The sequence below is a fragment of the Mixophyes fleayi genome, chromosome 4 (assembly GCF_038048845.1).
Source record: "Mixophyes fleayi isolate aMixFle1 chromosome 4, aMixFle1.hap1, whole genome shotgun sequence".
Taxonomy (NCBI): Eukaryota; Metazoa; Chordata; class Amphibia; order Anura; family Limnodynastidae; genus Mixophyes; species Mixophyes fleayi.
The window spans coordinates 205,897,214-205,914,205 of NC_134405.1; the positions used below are offsets into that span (position 1 = coordinate 205,897,214).

The window sequence follows — 16,992 nt, forward strand, 5'->3', positions numbered from 1 at the left end:
ATTGTAGTTTTCTACCTGAGAGGTCACCAAACACAGCAAATGCTGGTTACTATGGGTGATAGTTACAGGTGTGGCTCCTGAGTCTCTGACTGGTTTTTGTCTAACCAACACTGAAGTGGCAGCAGATGGCAGTGGGATTACACAGGTAATTATTTAATGCTGAGCCAAAAACAGCAACTAAGTCTGGCTTCCTAATCTCTTCTGTAACCCTCCCACTAAACAGTGCTTTGGGCAGTGGGCAAACCATATGGGGAAAGGAAGATCTGCCAGAATGCGGCTACCACTGTAAGCAGAGAAGCCTTTTAATATTCCAATCTCTGCTTTCTTCTACACTCAACAAAGAATGTTGCACTATGGGTGAAGTAAAAAAGGTATGTGCACATCTGTCTGTGACAAATGAGAAGTGATGCATATATGCAGTACCTAGTATATAGATATATATATAGATACCTAGTCCTATGATTATTTTGTTTTTGTTTATCTACTGATTTGTTATTGTATATGTCATAACTACTTACTATCACATAAAGTATTCATTTATTTTAACAAGACCCAAGTAATTCAGGTCACAGAGCAAAAATTGCTAGGCTGTTAGTGCATATATTATTTCACCAGGAAAATGTCATAAGGAGATAATACATTGTTGAAATCCTCACCTTAATCTGTAGGACCTATTTTCCATAGTAGACTGACATTGATAGTTGGCAATTTTTCTTAATTTCAGATATAGTCCCACATTTATCCTTGGAAATGTTCATATTTTTCAATATTAACTAGCAATATTGTATCATTTGGCTTGTTTTGTATATAAGATGCTATTCTTATTATTTATTCTCTAGGCTCTGTAAATTAATATTTTTAAGACTGGTAATTCATATTAAAAAAATAATTAAATAATTTTCTTTGAAGATGTCCTGAGGGGTTTTGCAGCAGACTATGCTAAACTGCACAATGTATAATGTACGTAGTTACATGTCAAGTTTCATGGGGCCCAATTTAGAGGTAGGCTCGAATCCAGCTAAAGGGTGCAATTTGTACATGGACAAACCAAGGAGGGCAAATGCAATTATATTTTTTGAGGGGAGGGGGGTTCCATGGAAATACTAGCTGCTTTGGCACGTAGCACACTAATACTGAACAGCTTTATTTTTTATGCAACAAATTATGGATGAGCTAAGATATGCCCCCCCCCCCCCCAACTCTAAGTCTGTCCGCACATGTTATATTTGTCCCCCTGTAGCACAACATAGTTTTGCCACAACTAGCATAAGTACAGACTAGTGAGTCCAAGCCCATCACTAATGAGTCGACCCTGAATACTCAATGAATACAAGGATCAACGCAAATGTATCAAGAACACTGATTGGACCGCACTGCTGCCCGTCTAATCAGCATTCTTATCACATTTGCCTTACGCGTGCTGTAATCAGAGGGAGATACATTTTGTACCCACACAACAGCTGGCTTTTTTTATGTCCTAAGTCATGTACTTACCAATACCAATAGGTGCAAATGCATGTGATATCAGAAAGTGTTGGCTCTGTGGTGCAGCATATCTGTAGTAATTATACTGTTTAGTGCTTTTATTGCATTATATCACAAAGGAATCTCATCATTGTGTATTGCAATTACATCTCACTGAATGTGTTCAATGCATTTCAGTAGATTCTTCTTTTAAAGTTTATTGGATTTGTTTCTTTCACTCATTGGTGCCGATTCAGAATGGGACGAATGTCAGTTTGTTTTGTGTGAAATCGCTCTGCCCATACCCAGTAATTGGGCACACGTATATGCACCTATGAAGACTTGTGTGATTCATCTCTTACAGCTAGCAGACACAGGAGGCGTATGTTGCAGGTCCAATAGATGCTGACGATGATGACTTATAGTAAACCAGCTGCTTATGCTGCTGGTGCAGATGTAGGAGTACTTGGAGATGCGTACAGCTTTGCATATAGGTGGAAATACGCTCATTTCCGTTCCCTTTTTTTGAGTAATTTACTCCCGTTTTGTATCCAACTCTGCATCAACCCCATATTATACTTTACCAGAATATGCTTTTTACACTCTGCCATCAAGTTTGTTCATTGCAACCTGTAGATTCATTTATTAGAGTGTGCTTAACTCTGCCATGAAACGTGTAAACCACAAATTACTTTTTTCTATGTTGTCCATGTGTCATTGCTGAGCAGCTGGTACCTTGCAAACTATATTTACACTGGCAAATTCCTTCCCCTCTTTTTAGACATTGGTAATTGATTTTGTTATTGTGCCATCTGTCTACTACATTAGTATAGTCTACTGTATGTAGAATTCCTACTAAAATGTGCTATATGTATACCTGTATTATTCTCACTGCATACCATAACATTATCTTACTAAAGTATTTATTTACACCTCCTAGTAATTATTCTCAATGCAACAAGGTCATTTAATAGAATGTTTATTTGTAGCACTGAGAGCTTCTTCAGACAATTTGTCCAGAATGACCTTTTGCATCATATTCAACCAGGCTTCAATATTTTTCTTGATTTGTCCCTGAGACTTCGACAATCCATGTGCCCTTTCTCTGTACACCCTTTTGTAGGAGAACTGTTAAAATACCATACATATCTATCAACTTTTCTCTGTGTTCTTCCACCTCTCCCACATGTATCCCTTATATCTTCAATGCTAACCTTTATCTTTCCCTTATCTGTTTCCGTTCTCTGTTCCTATGTGCCCGTATCTTCATTGCAGGTATCCCCCTTTCTCCCTCCCTACCTACCTGCTCTCTCCTGTGCCTCACATCCTGTTTCTCTCGCTCCTCTCTTTCTCTTGGCTCCTCTCTATCTATCCCTGTTCCTGCTCCTATTATTCCCTCTTACTAGTGAATTCACACATTTGATCCTCCATCATCACACTGTACCCCCTCTTTTATCACACAATGCCCCCTCCTTCATCACACTGTGCCGCCTCCTTCATCACACTTTTGCCCCTTCATCAGTGCCCCCTCCTTCATCACACATTTGCCCTTTCATCACTGTGCCCCCCCCTCCATCACACTGTGCCTCCTCCTTCATAATACTGTGCCCCGTCGTTCATCACACTGTGCTCCCTCCTTCATCAACCTGGGCCCCCTCCTTCATCAACCTGGGCCCCTTCTTCACCGCACTGTGTCCCCCTCCTTAATCACACTGTGTCCCCTCCTCCATCACTGTGCCCTCTCCTCCATCCCACTGTGTCCCCTCCTCCATCCCACTGTGTCCCCTCCTCCCTCACACTGTGTCCCCCTCCTCCCTCACACTGTGTCCCCTCCTCCATCACACTGTGTCCCCTCCTTCATCACACTGTGCCCTCTCCTTCATCACACTGTGCCCCCTCCTCTATCACAGTGTCCCTTTCTTCATCTCACTGTGCCCCTTCCTCCATCACACTGTGCCCAATTCGCCATCAAACTTTTATAACTGTGTCCCCTTCATTACATTATTTACCCCTTCATCACTGCTGTCATACCAGCACATTCCTCCCCACCTTGAGCATTATCTTATATATATAAGCCTAGCGGCGTGTGTTAGTGTGTGTGGAAAAAACTATTTTCTCAGAAAGGGCTCATCCAATTGACCTGAAATTTAGTATACTGACATTATTCGACAAAAAAATTATAATAGTGAAGTCAGTTGACTTCCATCATCCCCCTTTTCCCCCGTGGGGGGGGTTGTAAAGGCTAAATTTACGAGTTGAGGGCTCAAACTCTTGACTCCTTCCGGAATGCCAAGGCACAGATTAAGATTGAAAGTTGGAAGCATTATTATGCTATTGAGAAATCTGAATGTTAAGAGAGGACTGTGCAATGGCACTCGATTAGTAGTGACAGCACTGAAAACGAATGTGATACAAGCAGAAGTTTTGACTGGCTCTGCTGAAGGAGAGAAGGTGATGATACCTCGGATTGACTTATGTCCATCCGAAACAGGACTGCCGTTTAAGCTAAGACGGTGGCAGTTCCCTTTGAAGGCGGCATTTGCTATGAACATTAACAAGTCACAGGGTCAAACACTTGACCGTGTGGGTATTTATTTACCAGAGCCTGTCTTTGGTCATGGACAATTGTATGTCGCATTTTCACGAGTACGGAGAAGCAGTGATGTGAAAGTGCAGGTTATGAATACTGCCCTTCAAGGAAGACTGATTGAGCACAGCGATAAGGTGTTTAGCAGAAACGTTGTGTATCGAGAGGTCTTAGAACAGTAAGACGATGGAGATTAAGGATGTGGCGATGAAGATTAAGGATGAGGTGATGGAGAAGAATGATGAGGTGGTGACTTGTGGACAAAACCACGTTAAAAAAGGGCGCTTACGTCGGGAAGTAACGCTCTTCCCCTGAGGAGGCCTGGCCTAGCCCCAAATGCATGACAAGAACCTTTTTAACACCTTAAGTAGCTTGATTTGACTAGAATGCATGAGTATCATGCACGGGTTAACTTGTGTATATACATATATATATATATATATATATATATATATATACATACAACATAATATAATATGTTGCCTGTTTACAGTTGTCAGGAGAGTTGCTTACATTCTTATTGATATGATAGCATTGAGATAGTGCTTCTAAGGAGTAAAACATGACCTTTCGCTTTACATCTAGCTTGGGTGTGAGTCCAGAAAAGGTGTCTACCCGGTGACCCATACCTGCTGTCATATTTACTATTTACACATTTACAGGCAGGCTCACCATATTTAATAATTCAGTTCCCATACACAGCATACCATGATAAAAATAAATAACTCAATAATTTAAAAAAAAAAACAGAGTGCCCCCCCTCCAAATCATCAACTTGTCCTAGCGCAACTCCACTAATCTGCAAATAAAATCTGCAAATGGTGCATGTATTTTGATTACTCCACTGAATTATCTATTTACAATAAATAACATTTTCAAGTTTTTACTGTTTCTAGGGTTTGTTATCGCTTGTAGAAGGGTTAAAAAAGATAGAAGATCTGGATGAAAATGGTGTAAGAATTGTGCTATTAGGCTTGGACAATGCTGGAAAGACAACCATCTTGACCAGGCTCGCCTTGGAGGAGATCAACAGTATAACCCCGACACAGGTATGTATATGGAATTACATTGAAAACAGAGAAAAACTTAATTAAATACATGGACAACATACAATAACGCTGATGTGATGACACTGTTTTAATATCTGTGCTTGCCCGGATGTTCTTCAATTCATGAGTTTTGCATATTGGAATGTTTACATATGTTTAAAATCTACATTTTAAGCATGAAACCAATGTGCTGGTCATTCAGAGGTACAAAAAATGTGGGGTCCCCCGATTTTGCTATTACCAGCACTAGGCTTTTGCACTTATCGCGGTTCAGTCATATTTATAACATAGGGACTTCTCACGGCTTGGGGAAATCCCCATGTTATATATTTGACTGATCCGCCGCTAAGAGCTCATTTGCGTCGGGAGCTCTTAGGAGCTAGTATTGCATTGCTTATGAGGCTATTTTACTTTGCCAAGCCAAGGATCCCTGGGTTTATTACAGATGAAGATCCTGAAGCTAGGTGAGTAATAAAGAGGGTGAATGAGGGTAATGTAGGGGTGTTTTTATTTCAAATAAAAATGTTACACTTGCGTTTGTGTTTTATTTATATTTTTCCTTGGTGCACTACAGGTACCAGTGGGTCCTGGGTGCCAGAGCATGCTGGAACTTGTAGTTCCCCAAGTGTCAGCATGCCCTGGCAGCCATGGGCATGCTGATGCTTGTAGTACTACAAGTGTCAACATGCCCAAACACTTAGTGCAGCCTGGGCATTCTGGGACATGTAGTGCACCAAGGACAAAAATTTGGTTTGAAATCATTATTTTTACCGCACACCCACTGCTACAGGGGTGTGGGAAGAGTCCTACTGCTATCAGCACTGTGCTGGTTAAACCTAGGGAAAGGGGTTTGCCAAATTTTTGCAGACTTAATCTCCCTAGGGAATTCAGCCCTGTGGTGATGGGCCTTGGACTGGTTTGGCACTATGGCTGTGGGACATCACGCTGTGGATAGTTCTGGTAATAGTAAAATTGGGCGGACATTCTTGCCGTTTTTCTCTTTTACATGTATTGCCAATTTTATTGTTTACATTATATGTCAGCATTTTGAATGTCAACTCTACAACCCTGACCACATATTACATGTCAACATTTTAACTGTGTCGAAATTATGAACAAGTAGACATTACGCCTGTCAACCTTATAACACTGTCGACATTATGGTGTCAACATTTTGACTGTCAACTTTTCATATCCAACCCGTTTAATATGACTTAACTCTACCTCTGTGTTGCAGGGATTCAATATAAAAAGTGTCCAGTCTCAAGGTTTGAAACTGACAGTCTGGGATATTGGAGGTCAAAGGACAATTCGCTCACATTGGAAGAAATATCTTGGAAGCACAGACTTACTCGTGAGATAATTATCTACTTACTCTGGGTCTAAATAGTGTAACATTAAGTAGCATCAAATTTATTAACCTTTTTAAAGGATTAATGCACAAAAGATTTCAGAAGAATTAAATAAAAGATTTCAGATATAATTAAATAGCAACACACATAAAACAATATAAAAATTGATATATATAAATGTTGTTAGTTTTGATGTAACAGGACAGTTGCTGGATTCAGATATCACCTTCAAGCATTTTGGATTACCCCACAATAAATAACCTTTTCATCTTGACTTTTTCTAGTTTTCTCTCAATATTCTTGTCCCTTTTTTGACCCAATTAGGTGTCCCTTATCAATCTTCATAGTCAGTAGATCTCAGTTGATCACTTACAAGTTTACAGTTATTATAAGTTTGCAACACATAGAAAGAAACAAATTACCAAAAACAGAGACTCCCTAAATTCCTGACTACAACAGCTTAAGACCAAATATAAAAAGCCACAATCAAGATAACTAAAGAAATAAGAAATCAAAATAAGAGGCAAACTAAGTTCACTGCTGGCAGAAAAAGTAGAACACACATTAAGGCATGTCAATCAGACATTATTTAATAAAGGGAATAAACAAGTACACTGCTGGAAAACCAACTTAAAAGAACAGGCATTCCAATCACCTCTATTCTTCAAGGACGAAATATACAGCTATGCAGAGATCAATTTTAGAATTTCAAAAATTATTTCATAAGTTATAATGGTCAAACCCTCTTCCCCCTGTGTTACAAACACAGCTAAAAAAAACAAAAACTTATTCCTAAACAATAGTAAGCACCCAACTTTAACTCAAGATCAAGCTCGCTTCCTAAACAAACCATTAAGTGACAATTAAATAGTTGAAGCATTGGAATCCCAAATCTCTTGTAAGGCTCCTGGTTTGGTTGGTCTGACCATGGCATATCTAAGCAATTTGGAAAAATAATAATTTCATATTTTAACCAAATTGTTTAATTCAGTAATAGAAGTTTATATTATAACATCCAGAAACCACCAAAACTAAAATAATTATCATTCCTAAACAATGAAACACTTCATCTATCTCTTTAGATTATTACCCAATCTCTCTCTTGAACACTAATCTAAAGTTGCTGCTAAACTACTAGCTTATAGATTGACACACTCCTATCATAACCAAGTTGATTTAGTTTCAAGCAGTCACCCATCAGATAACACCGAATGCATAATAAATATACTGCACCATATTCATCAACCAAAAAAAACATATCTAGTCTGAGGAAATGGGTAACCAGAGTGCAGGCTTGGCTAACCTGTGGCACTCCATGTGTTGTGAAACTACAAGCCCCAGCATGCTTTGCCAATATATAGCAGCTTATTTCTTGAAGGGTATGCTGGGACTTGTAGTTTCACAATACCTGGAATGCCACAGGTTATCCAAGCCTGCCATAGTGAATGCAATAATGCATAAAAAACAACCTCTTTCGGGTAGTTTGGCTCCCACAAACCAAACAGAAACTTTTGAAACTGCATCCCCCCTTATTCATGGTAATGCAAACAAATAATATCCTTCTACCACGTTTCCTTCTATGTAAACAAATAAACCTACTGATTCATTCAAATCACACTGGAACATAGATCTAGTAGATTTGAACCAAGTCAACTGAGATAATATGGTACTGTACTTTGCACAGCAAAATGCTCAATAAATTTATTAATTAATTATTAAAGGCTGAATGCATATAAAATGTATACAAGATGGTTACAACCTGGGATTCTTCCTCAGCCACACTCCCAAACACTTAGACTGACAATATGGCGAATTAGGCATCCTACTTTCTCTATATTCCACACTCTCATTTTCTTCCTTTAAAGTCCACGCCATCCTTATGATTTGTGTTCCATCTTCATGTTGCTGTCATTTATCACCTCCACCCATGTTAAGATTCCCAATTCCTTGACATATATGCTTCTTGGTTCATTTCCTAACCTTTGACCTACACCTACTCATATAGGTGATTTCAATATTCCCATTTGGTCTCTCCCATTGGACACTACCATGACCTTGTCTTTTCCTGATTTTGCTCCATTTCTAGTTCAGTCTACTTTGGCCTTCCCACTTTCTGACCACAACCAATTTTCCTTCGCCTCACCTTACCTCATGCTCCCCCTCCTGCACTCAAATGCGAAGACATAGCAACACCTAAATACTCTCAACCCAATTTCAGCAACTTGTGTACAACCACCTATCTCAATTTCTTTCCTCTCACAACTCTACAATCAGGTTTAACTGAGACTACCCTCACAAAATGAATTAATGATCACTTCATAGCAAAGTCTACGATCAATTCTCCATACTCATCTTCCTTCTTATCTCTGTTGTCTTCAACAGTGTTGATCACCCTGTTCTTTTGCACACACTCACTCCATTGACTTTCATGGCACAGCTGTTTCCTGATTCACTTCCAACCTATCAAACTACTTCTTTAGTGTCTCTACCTCTGGCACTTCTACCCTTCCATTCCCAGTATCTGTTAGGGTCCTACAAGGCTCTGTTCTGAGCCCTCTGACTTTTCTCACAGTACAGTTCATCTTTTGGTGCACTTATTAACTCATTCAGAATCCATGAATACCACTTCTATGCTAAAGATACCTACGTCCACTTCTCCCTAACCTCTCCCTGTGATGATTATGCGCTATTGTTATATTCCCTTAATATTCAGGTATGACAATGTATATTGTATGTAACCTTGTAATGTAATCTCAACGTGTGCTTTGCTAAATGACATGAGTCTGAACCTATGCAAGTGTCAATAATCTTTTCAAATTAGCCAGATCCAGAGATAGATAAGCATCTCTGAGGGAGTTTTTTGTATGCAGACGATTTGGATCTGACCAGCCAAGCAGAACAAGCAGAGGTGAGAACTCAGGCCCTGTGAACATCCCAGATCTCTGGACATCCATAACTCACTTTGGAAAGCTTGGTGTAATTTTGGGAATCAATCTGACCTAATTGAAAATGTAATTCCTAAGGTGGGGGGGGGGTGAAGAGACTGTAAGAAGGGTATAAAATATTCTGCTTTAGAGATTACAGAGTGCATTTTCATGAGGGGGTCTATCAAGACTGAAATGTCCCATATTTCTCAAAGGTGTTCCCCCACACATGCCAGGTCTTAACTAGTAAGTAGTGACTCTGGTTTTATGTCCTATTTTATTTTCTGAAACTTATTTGTGTAATTTATTGTATGTCGTTATTAACTTTTTTGTAACTAAGTCTTGGAAACATTTTTCAGATTAAATAAATTTAATCTAGTGTATTCTCTGTGATTCTTTGTACATTTAAGAAGCCCAGGGTAGCTCATGCTACATGTGTATGCGTTTTAAGTGTGAAACATTAATAAGTTGTTTTGGTGAACATAAAGATGCCATAATAAACCCTTCATGGTGGCAGAAAAGGTGTATTCATTGGTAGGTGACTAAGGTGACGCCAGTCACGGCCAGCTGTTCAGATTGCTGCATCTGAGACAGGCTGGGCGATCGTGACACTCCCCTTTTGTACTCATGTTACCAACCTTCTGTCTGCTTTCTAAATATGATTGTCCCAATTCTGCCTTAAGCTCAACATGTCTAAAACGGAGGTTATTATCTCCCCTACTCCCAGAGATGCCACCCTTCAAATCTCTCTCAGTTAATACCACAAATTCAGTGGTGTCCCAAGCCTGCTGCCTAGGAGTCACACTTAACTCTGTCCTCAGCTTTATTCCTCTGTCCAGTCTCTCTCCCAGTACTCTTGTCTCCACCCTTGAAATATTGCTAGAATATGCCTTTTTCTTATCCTCGATGTTACCAAAACTCTTATCAATTCTCTAAACTCTCGCATGAAATACTACCTCCTCTTAACTGGCATTCCCTTCTTTAATCCATTGTAAATGCTGTGTCAAGACTGATCTTCCTTTTTCACCACTTCACTTCCACTGCACCATTCTGCAGATTCCTACACTGGCTTAATAATAATCATAATAATACACCTGTTTAACAATGCATACATTCATTGTTGTCTACCTTTATTTGATGTTAAAAAAGAATATGACACTTTCCCCTGCTCTAATATCTATCCCTCATCTATGCTATAAACCTCCCACACACACACTTCTCTTTACATTATTAATATACCAATGTTATAGGCAGAGGGCCTGATTCATCAGGGCACATATCTGTCGATTTTGAGCACATTGTACGCAAATTTCCGGGACATACGTCTATGAATACAGCCTTGTTCACTGCATCTTCATGCGCAAAGGATGTTTACTACAGCCTGCGATTTCGATGAGTGAATGGGGTGGGGGGGGGGGGGTTTGCTATAGTCACTGTACTGTAAAGCGGTGCCAAACTCAAGTGCACACAGCCACGTCCAAATCCAGCTCTGGGTGTCTTAAATTTACTTGTTTTCCTGATTTATCTCTTGTACAAGCTATTGGACTAGTTTAAGTCCTGAGCACTAGTGATGTCAGTATCATATTCCTGCATTTACGAGTAACTATAAAAATGCATTTTACGTTCAGTAGACATCAAGAACATATTAATAAATGTTTTTACTAGTAAAAAAATGTATATATAAAAAATAAATTTTTGGGATTGTTTTATCACTAATACCTATATTATTAACTGGTAACATTCATTTAATATTTTTTTTTTCTGTGTGTTCTTATGCGAATTTCTAATCCACATAGGTATTGGACGTATCCTGCAGTGTCTTATATAGTAGAACACAACACACCTACAACCAAATTTAACACTGCACGTATCTTGAGAAAGCCAAAATATGTGTGTATAATACTAAACACAGGTTGTGCTTAGAATGCGTGCCTTGATGAATCAAGCCCAGAATGCTTATATTGTCTGTAACATGATGTAAAAAGATGCAGTACAAAAAACGTAAAAACAGTGAGCACGGTCTTTGTGTTTTAGTAGGATCTAAGATATTTTTGTCATTTGAATTTTTGTTTTCATTCAAAAGAGTACAAGCAACAGTGCCGTGATTGAGTGCAGAATGCAAGTATTTCCTAATTCCAGAACATACCAGGACAATACACTGGCTACTAAATGGCATGTAGTTGTGATGTCTCAACACCAATAGTTTACTGTTTGTTTCTTTTGTTGTAGATCTACGTAGTGGACAGCGCAGACCGTAAACGATTTGAAGAAACAGGGCAGGTATGATTGAACTGCATTCAGAAATGATGATTGAACTGCATTCAGAAATGTGAAAGACATTTAATCTGTTGGTGTCTGGAAAACAATCCAAGGTTTCAATTCTGACATGGATAATTCTTTCAGCAATCATCTTAGCTTGGAGATCGCCAGCCAATAATATAAGCTCTGGTTTGCGAAACAGAGTTATGATATCACAATTAAAGTGAAAAAAGTAATTATTTAGGAATATAAAACAAAACAATGTCCTTTCTATTATGATCTAGATACAGGGCCGGATTAACCATAGGGCTAACTGGGCTACAGCCCAGGGGCCTATGGCATCCAAGGGGCCCTTGAAAGTGCTCACCAGCAGTATTGATCGGTCGGGGGCGGGGGTGCCCCCGGCGCGATCAGTGCTGCTGAGCACTTTCCCTGCAGTCCTTCTCCGGCGCGCTGTAGTCTCCTTACTGAGGAGATCTCGTGAGTCTCACTCTCACAAGATCTCCTCAGAGAGCACAGCGCGCCAGGGAAAGGAGGTAAGTGCCGGGGAGGGGGGGGGGCGCACGGGCCTCCATTCCCTTAATCCGGCCCTGTCTAGATACCATAATATTGCAATGTTTGAAAACTACAGTAAGTTATGTTACATTTAAACTGACTGCAATCATCAGTGAGGTCCTACATGACACCAAGTACACAGATACTGAGTTGCAAAAACATAAAGTGCCACAAACCATAAGGAACGCGACTTGTGTAAATGTGGTACAATATTTGTCATATGCAGCTAACTATGCCACCTAGTACATTACTCATTTACGTATGAAGTGGTAAGGTCATTATACTTACTATACTGTAAAGTTACTTTATTTCCTGTTAAATGTTAGATTGGGCATATTTTGTCAGATTTGTTAAAGCACCGTGATTGGTTGTATATTGCTTGTGTCAGCTTCTATGGGGAAAAGTTTTATGATTAAATAAATAAAAGAGTGGAAGCTATATAGGATTATTGCTATGAAGGCACTGGTTAGTTGATTTGCTTTAAAATTTATTTTGATACCTGCATTTTTTTGCAGTCCACCATTTACCAATTTTACATTATTTAAAATACTTTACTGAAAGACTTGATGATAACCTGTCTCCAACGCGGTGCACTATGCAAGACTCATGTCCAATCTAGCTTACTCGGTGAGCAGATCACAAACCGGCATTCTCCTGGTTCCTGTGGCGAGCCTGTAGAGAACACATAAAGGAAGGGAAATGATCTCTAATTAGTGCTTTTTCCATTTTCATCTAAAATAATTTCACCTTGCTTGTGTCATTAGCATTGATTTGTTCTAATATTTAATGTGAATGCCCAGCTTGATTATGACAAGTTCTTGTTTTCAGGAGCTGGCAGAGCTGATAGAAGAGGACAACCTACTTGGTGTCCCTATTCTGGTGTTTGCCAATAAGCAGGACTTGCTCACTGCTGCCCCTGCTGCAGACATTGCTGCTGGACTGAACCTGCACACTTACCGTGACCGCACGTGGCAGATACAAGCCTGCTCAGCACTCTCAGGAGAAGGGATCCAGGTAATGCGTTTCACACCAATCAGCTTTAGCTGGCATATTTTTTTAATGTTAATTAATGTATTCAAGTTAATAAAAAAAATAGGGAAAACTACTTGTAAGAAACAACTATTCGTATACATGGGAAATTTGAATTGATATTTTGCACTAATGTATACATTAATTATTAAAAATAAAATATGGTGATGTATGCATAAAGGTAATTTATTTATTAAAGGGCCTTGGAATATGGCACTGATATAGAATCATAGAAACATTGGCAATGATCATTAAGCAACAACAGACAGGGCTGTTCTGACATTCAACAAGGCAACACAGTACAGTACCCCTTGTCTGCAACATACAGTGGTGTAAAAAAGTTTTTGCCCCCTTTCTGATTTCTTTTATTTTCACATATTTGTCACACTTAATTGTTTCAGATCTTCATCATCATAATCATCATCACCATTCATTTATGTAGCGCCACTAATTCTGCAGCGCTGTACAGAGAACTCACTCACATCAGTCCCTGCCCCATTGGGGCTTACAGTCTAAATTCCTTAACATACACACAGACAGACACACACACAGACCAGGGTCAATTTGTTAGCAGCCAATTAACCTACTAGTATGTTTTTGGAGTGTGGGAGGAAACCGGAGCACCCGGAGGAAACCCACACAAACACGGGGAGAACATACAAATCTTCAAACACAATTTTAAATAAGACAAAGACAACCTTAGTAAACACAAAATACAGTTTTTAAATAGTCATTTCATTTATTGAAGTATAAAAGTTATACAACAATTATGTCACCCATTTGAAAAATTAATTGACCCCTTAACTTAATAACTGGCTGTGCCACTTTTAGTAGCAACAACTGCCACCAAATACCTCCAACAACTGGAGATCAGTCTTTCACATCAATGTGGAGGAATTTTCGTTCACTCTTCTTTGCAGAATTGCTTTAATTCAGCCAATTTGAGGGTTTTCGTGCATGAACTGCCCATTTAAGGACACTCCAAAACCTTAATTTTGTTTATTTTGAGCCATTCAGAGGTGGACTTGCCCTTGTGCTTCGGATCGTTGTCTTGCTGCATAATCCGATTGAACTTGAGCTTAAGATCACGGACTGATAACCGGACATTTCTCCCTCATAATTTTCTGGTAGAGAGCAGAATTCATGATTCCTTCAATTATGTCAATATTTGAATATTGCTTCAATAAGTAAAGAATATACAAATATATGGGCACAGCTCTACTTTAACAAATGATTATCTTGTCACTACAGGCTGTTCTTTGTTAGCTAGGATCTATCCTTATGAATGTTAACAAGCTCATCCTGTAGAGACTTGGCAGTGTAAGGTGACTGTGGCATCAGACTATACTTTGGTATCCTGCCTCTCCTTCCTGGTAGATGTCCAAATCTCTTGCACAGCAGAAGGTAAATGTATCAAGCTGCGAGTTTCCAGCGGGTTTCAAAAGTAGAGATGTTGCCTATAGTAACCAATCAGATTCTAGATATTATATTGTAGAATTACTAAATAACTGTTAGCTAGAATCTGATTGGTTGCTATAGGCAACACCTCCACTTTTCAAACCTGCCGGAAACTCGCAGCTTGATACATTTACCCCTAGAAGTAGAATTTACACCAAAGATCAATGAGAACTGGACATTACTATTCTATTCTGTACAGCAAATCCCTGTGCACATTTCTAATTTCAAACTCAGTAGTAGTAGCTACTATCATTAGAACACAATTTATTCTAAAGTGTGCCTACAAACTTTTATTTATCAAGGGCACCACTTTCTGGTGTGTTTAAATTCTGTTTTATTCTGTTGGTTTCCAGCCAAATAGTTTTCCAGTAAGAGAAGACAAGGCACACCTAGATATGATGAACACTTTACTTGTGTGAATTATGATAGAACAAAATGGATACCCTGGAGCATAGCATTGATGTACACCTGATAGGTGCAGGAGGGAAGGTCCAGCATAACTTGTATTAGTAGTGACAAGGGATTGGATAAGCTATGGGAGGGGCGTGGAATACTAGTTTTGTCATTCTGCAGGCATTTTATTAAACCTAGCAGCTTTGGTGTGCGTAGCCTCTAATTGGGGTCCATATGTCCTTCCATCCATTGCCATACATTAGTACAACACAAATAACATTATGGTAAGTAATGCAATAAAATACCCTTTCAAGCCATCCACTATATCATACAAAAATTTAAAGCGCTACGGAATTTGCTGGCGCTATATAAATATTTGTTGATGATGATAATGATGAAAAAAACACAGACTTCACATTACACTTACACGGATAATGCCCTGCTTAACTGGCTACTAGCCATACTTTTCCCTCATGGGTGCAGCTCACTCTCCTTTTTTTATCCTTGGTTTACCAAAAAGACATTTTTTGCTAGTAAAGAATAAAATTAATATAACATCCAATGATATACACCAAGTGAATTGTTCAATTGTGTAATCTGCTTTCACACTAAAAGAGCATTTTTGAATATTATATTAATTCTCTGTTTCTTGTGCACACAGGATGGAATGAACTGGATATGTCAAAACATCACTGGAAAGAAAAAGAGAAAAACCTAGCTAAAGCTGGATGCACACCTATGCAATTATCGTGCAGATCACACAATTCACAACCAGACATTGCAAGAGCTGTATGCTGCCACAATCATGTTTTATCGAAACCAAAACACATCGCATCTGTTGACTTGATTTTCTAAACTTCCTAAAAATCAAGATCAATGATGGAACGATGTCAGGCAAGTTTGGAAGTGTGTACGCACTCACAACCAGCAGTGTAGACCGATCTCTGTAGAGTGTGCAGAGTCACGTTTTTTTCAGCAGATGGTTATGAGAGATGAAGATCACAGATCTGAAGGTAAATTGAGTAGGTGTGTACACATGAATCGGCATGTGCATCGGAATTCAACTGTTGGTGAAATCGTTACAGAAATTGCATCTCAAGTAAGATTGCATAGATGTGTACCCAGCTTTACAAAAGAAACACTTTGCAACTAATTGTTACTAGACGATAGGTATAATGTGGTTGTCATGAAATAAAAACATTTGTACCTTAGAAGATTTTCTGTCCATATGTCACTCTCCAATAGTGAATGCAACTTATCCACTTTCATGTTTCTGACTGTCTATATTTTCTCACAATTAGCTATGAGAAGAAAGCTTGTGTTAAAGTCCTACAAGATGGTTTTGTGCAAGGTATAAAAATACAAACAACTCAATATATCATCACATATCAATATATCATGATATTAATATTAAGCTCTAAAATACAGACACTCCAACCGTTCCACCTCCTCTCCATTCACAAGATGTTGGGCAAGGACTTTTCAAGGAATACAGGACAAAAAGTGTACATATGAAAAACAGCCCAAGTATGTTCATGCTCCGTCCCGTGTTTCTTGTGAATTTCATGTGTGTATGGATACTGTGCTCTCCATTGTGATTGGTGATTCCTATTTGAAAAGTAGGGTGAACGCAGGGAAGACTTCCATTTACAATAGCCCTTGTGCAAAACTGTGCAAATGCTTTGTTCCAAATACAATTCTTGTTTTATGTTCAACTAGGTGTGCAGTTTTTCTGGTGCAATTAATGATAAATGGAGGTTGTTACTTATATAAAATAATTTATAAAAGTTGTGAAAAAATTTAAATTTCATTATGAAAACTATTTCTTGTATCAAGCGCTAAATAAATTACTTACTTTATTGCCGTGCTAAAATAAATTGCCCCTAAGGAAGAGGTTTTCTCTAAATAATACATTGAAATTT

General features: G+C 38.8%; 1 protein-coding gene across 1 annotated transcript; it reads left to right on the plus strand.

Annotated features, from left to right (window-relative positions):
• Positions 1-217: 217 nt before the first annotated feature.
• On the plus strand, positions 218-16,785 carry LOC142152493 (ADP-ribosylation factor-like protein 3). The gene is made up of 6 exons (XM_075209185.1): positions 218-371; positions 4,948-5,100; positions 6,338-6,454; positions 11,606-11,656; positions 13,019-13,204; positions 15,732-16,785. The coding sequence occupies exons 1-6, from the start codon at positions 354-356 to the stop codon at positions 15,786-15,788; spliced, it is 582 nt and encodes a 193-aa protein (XP_075065286.1). The 5' UTR covers positions 218-353; the 3' UTR covers positions 15,789-16,785.
• The last annotated feature ends 207 nt before the right edge of the window (positions 16,786-16,992 follow it).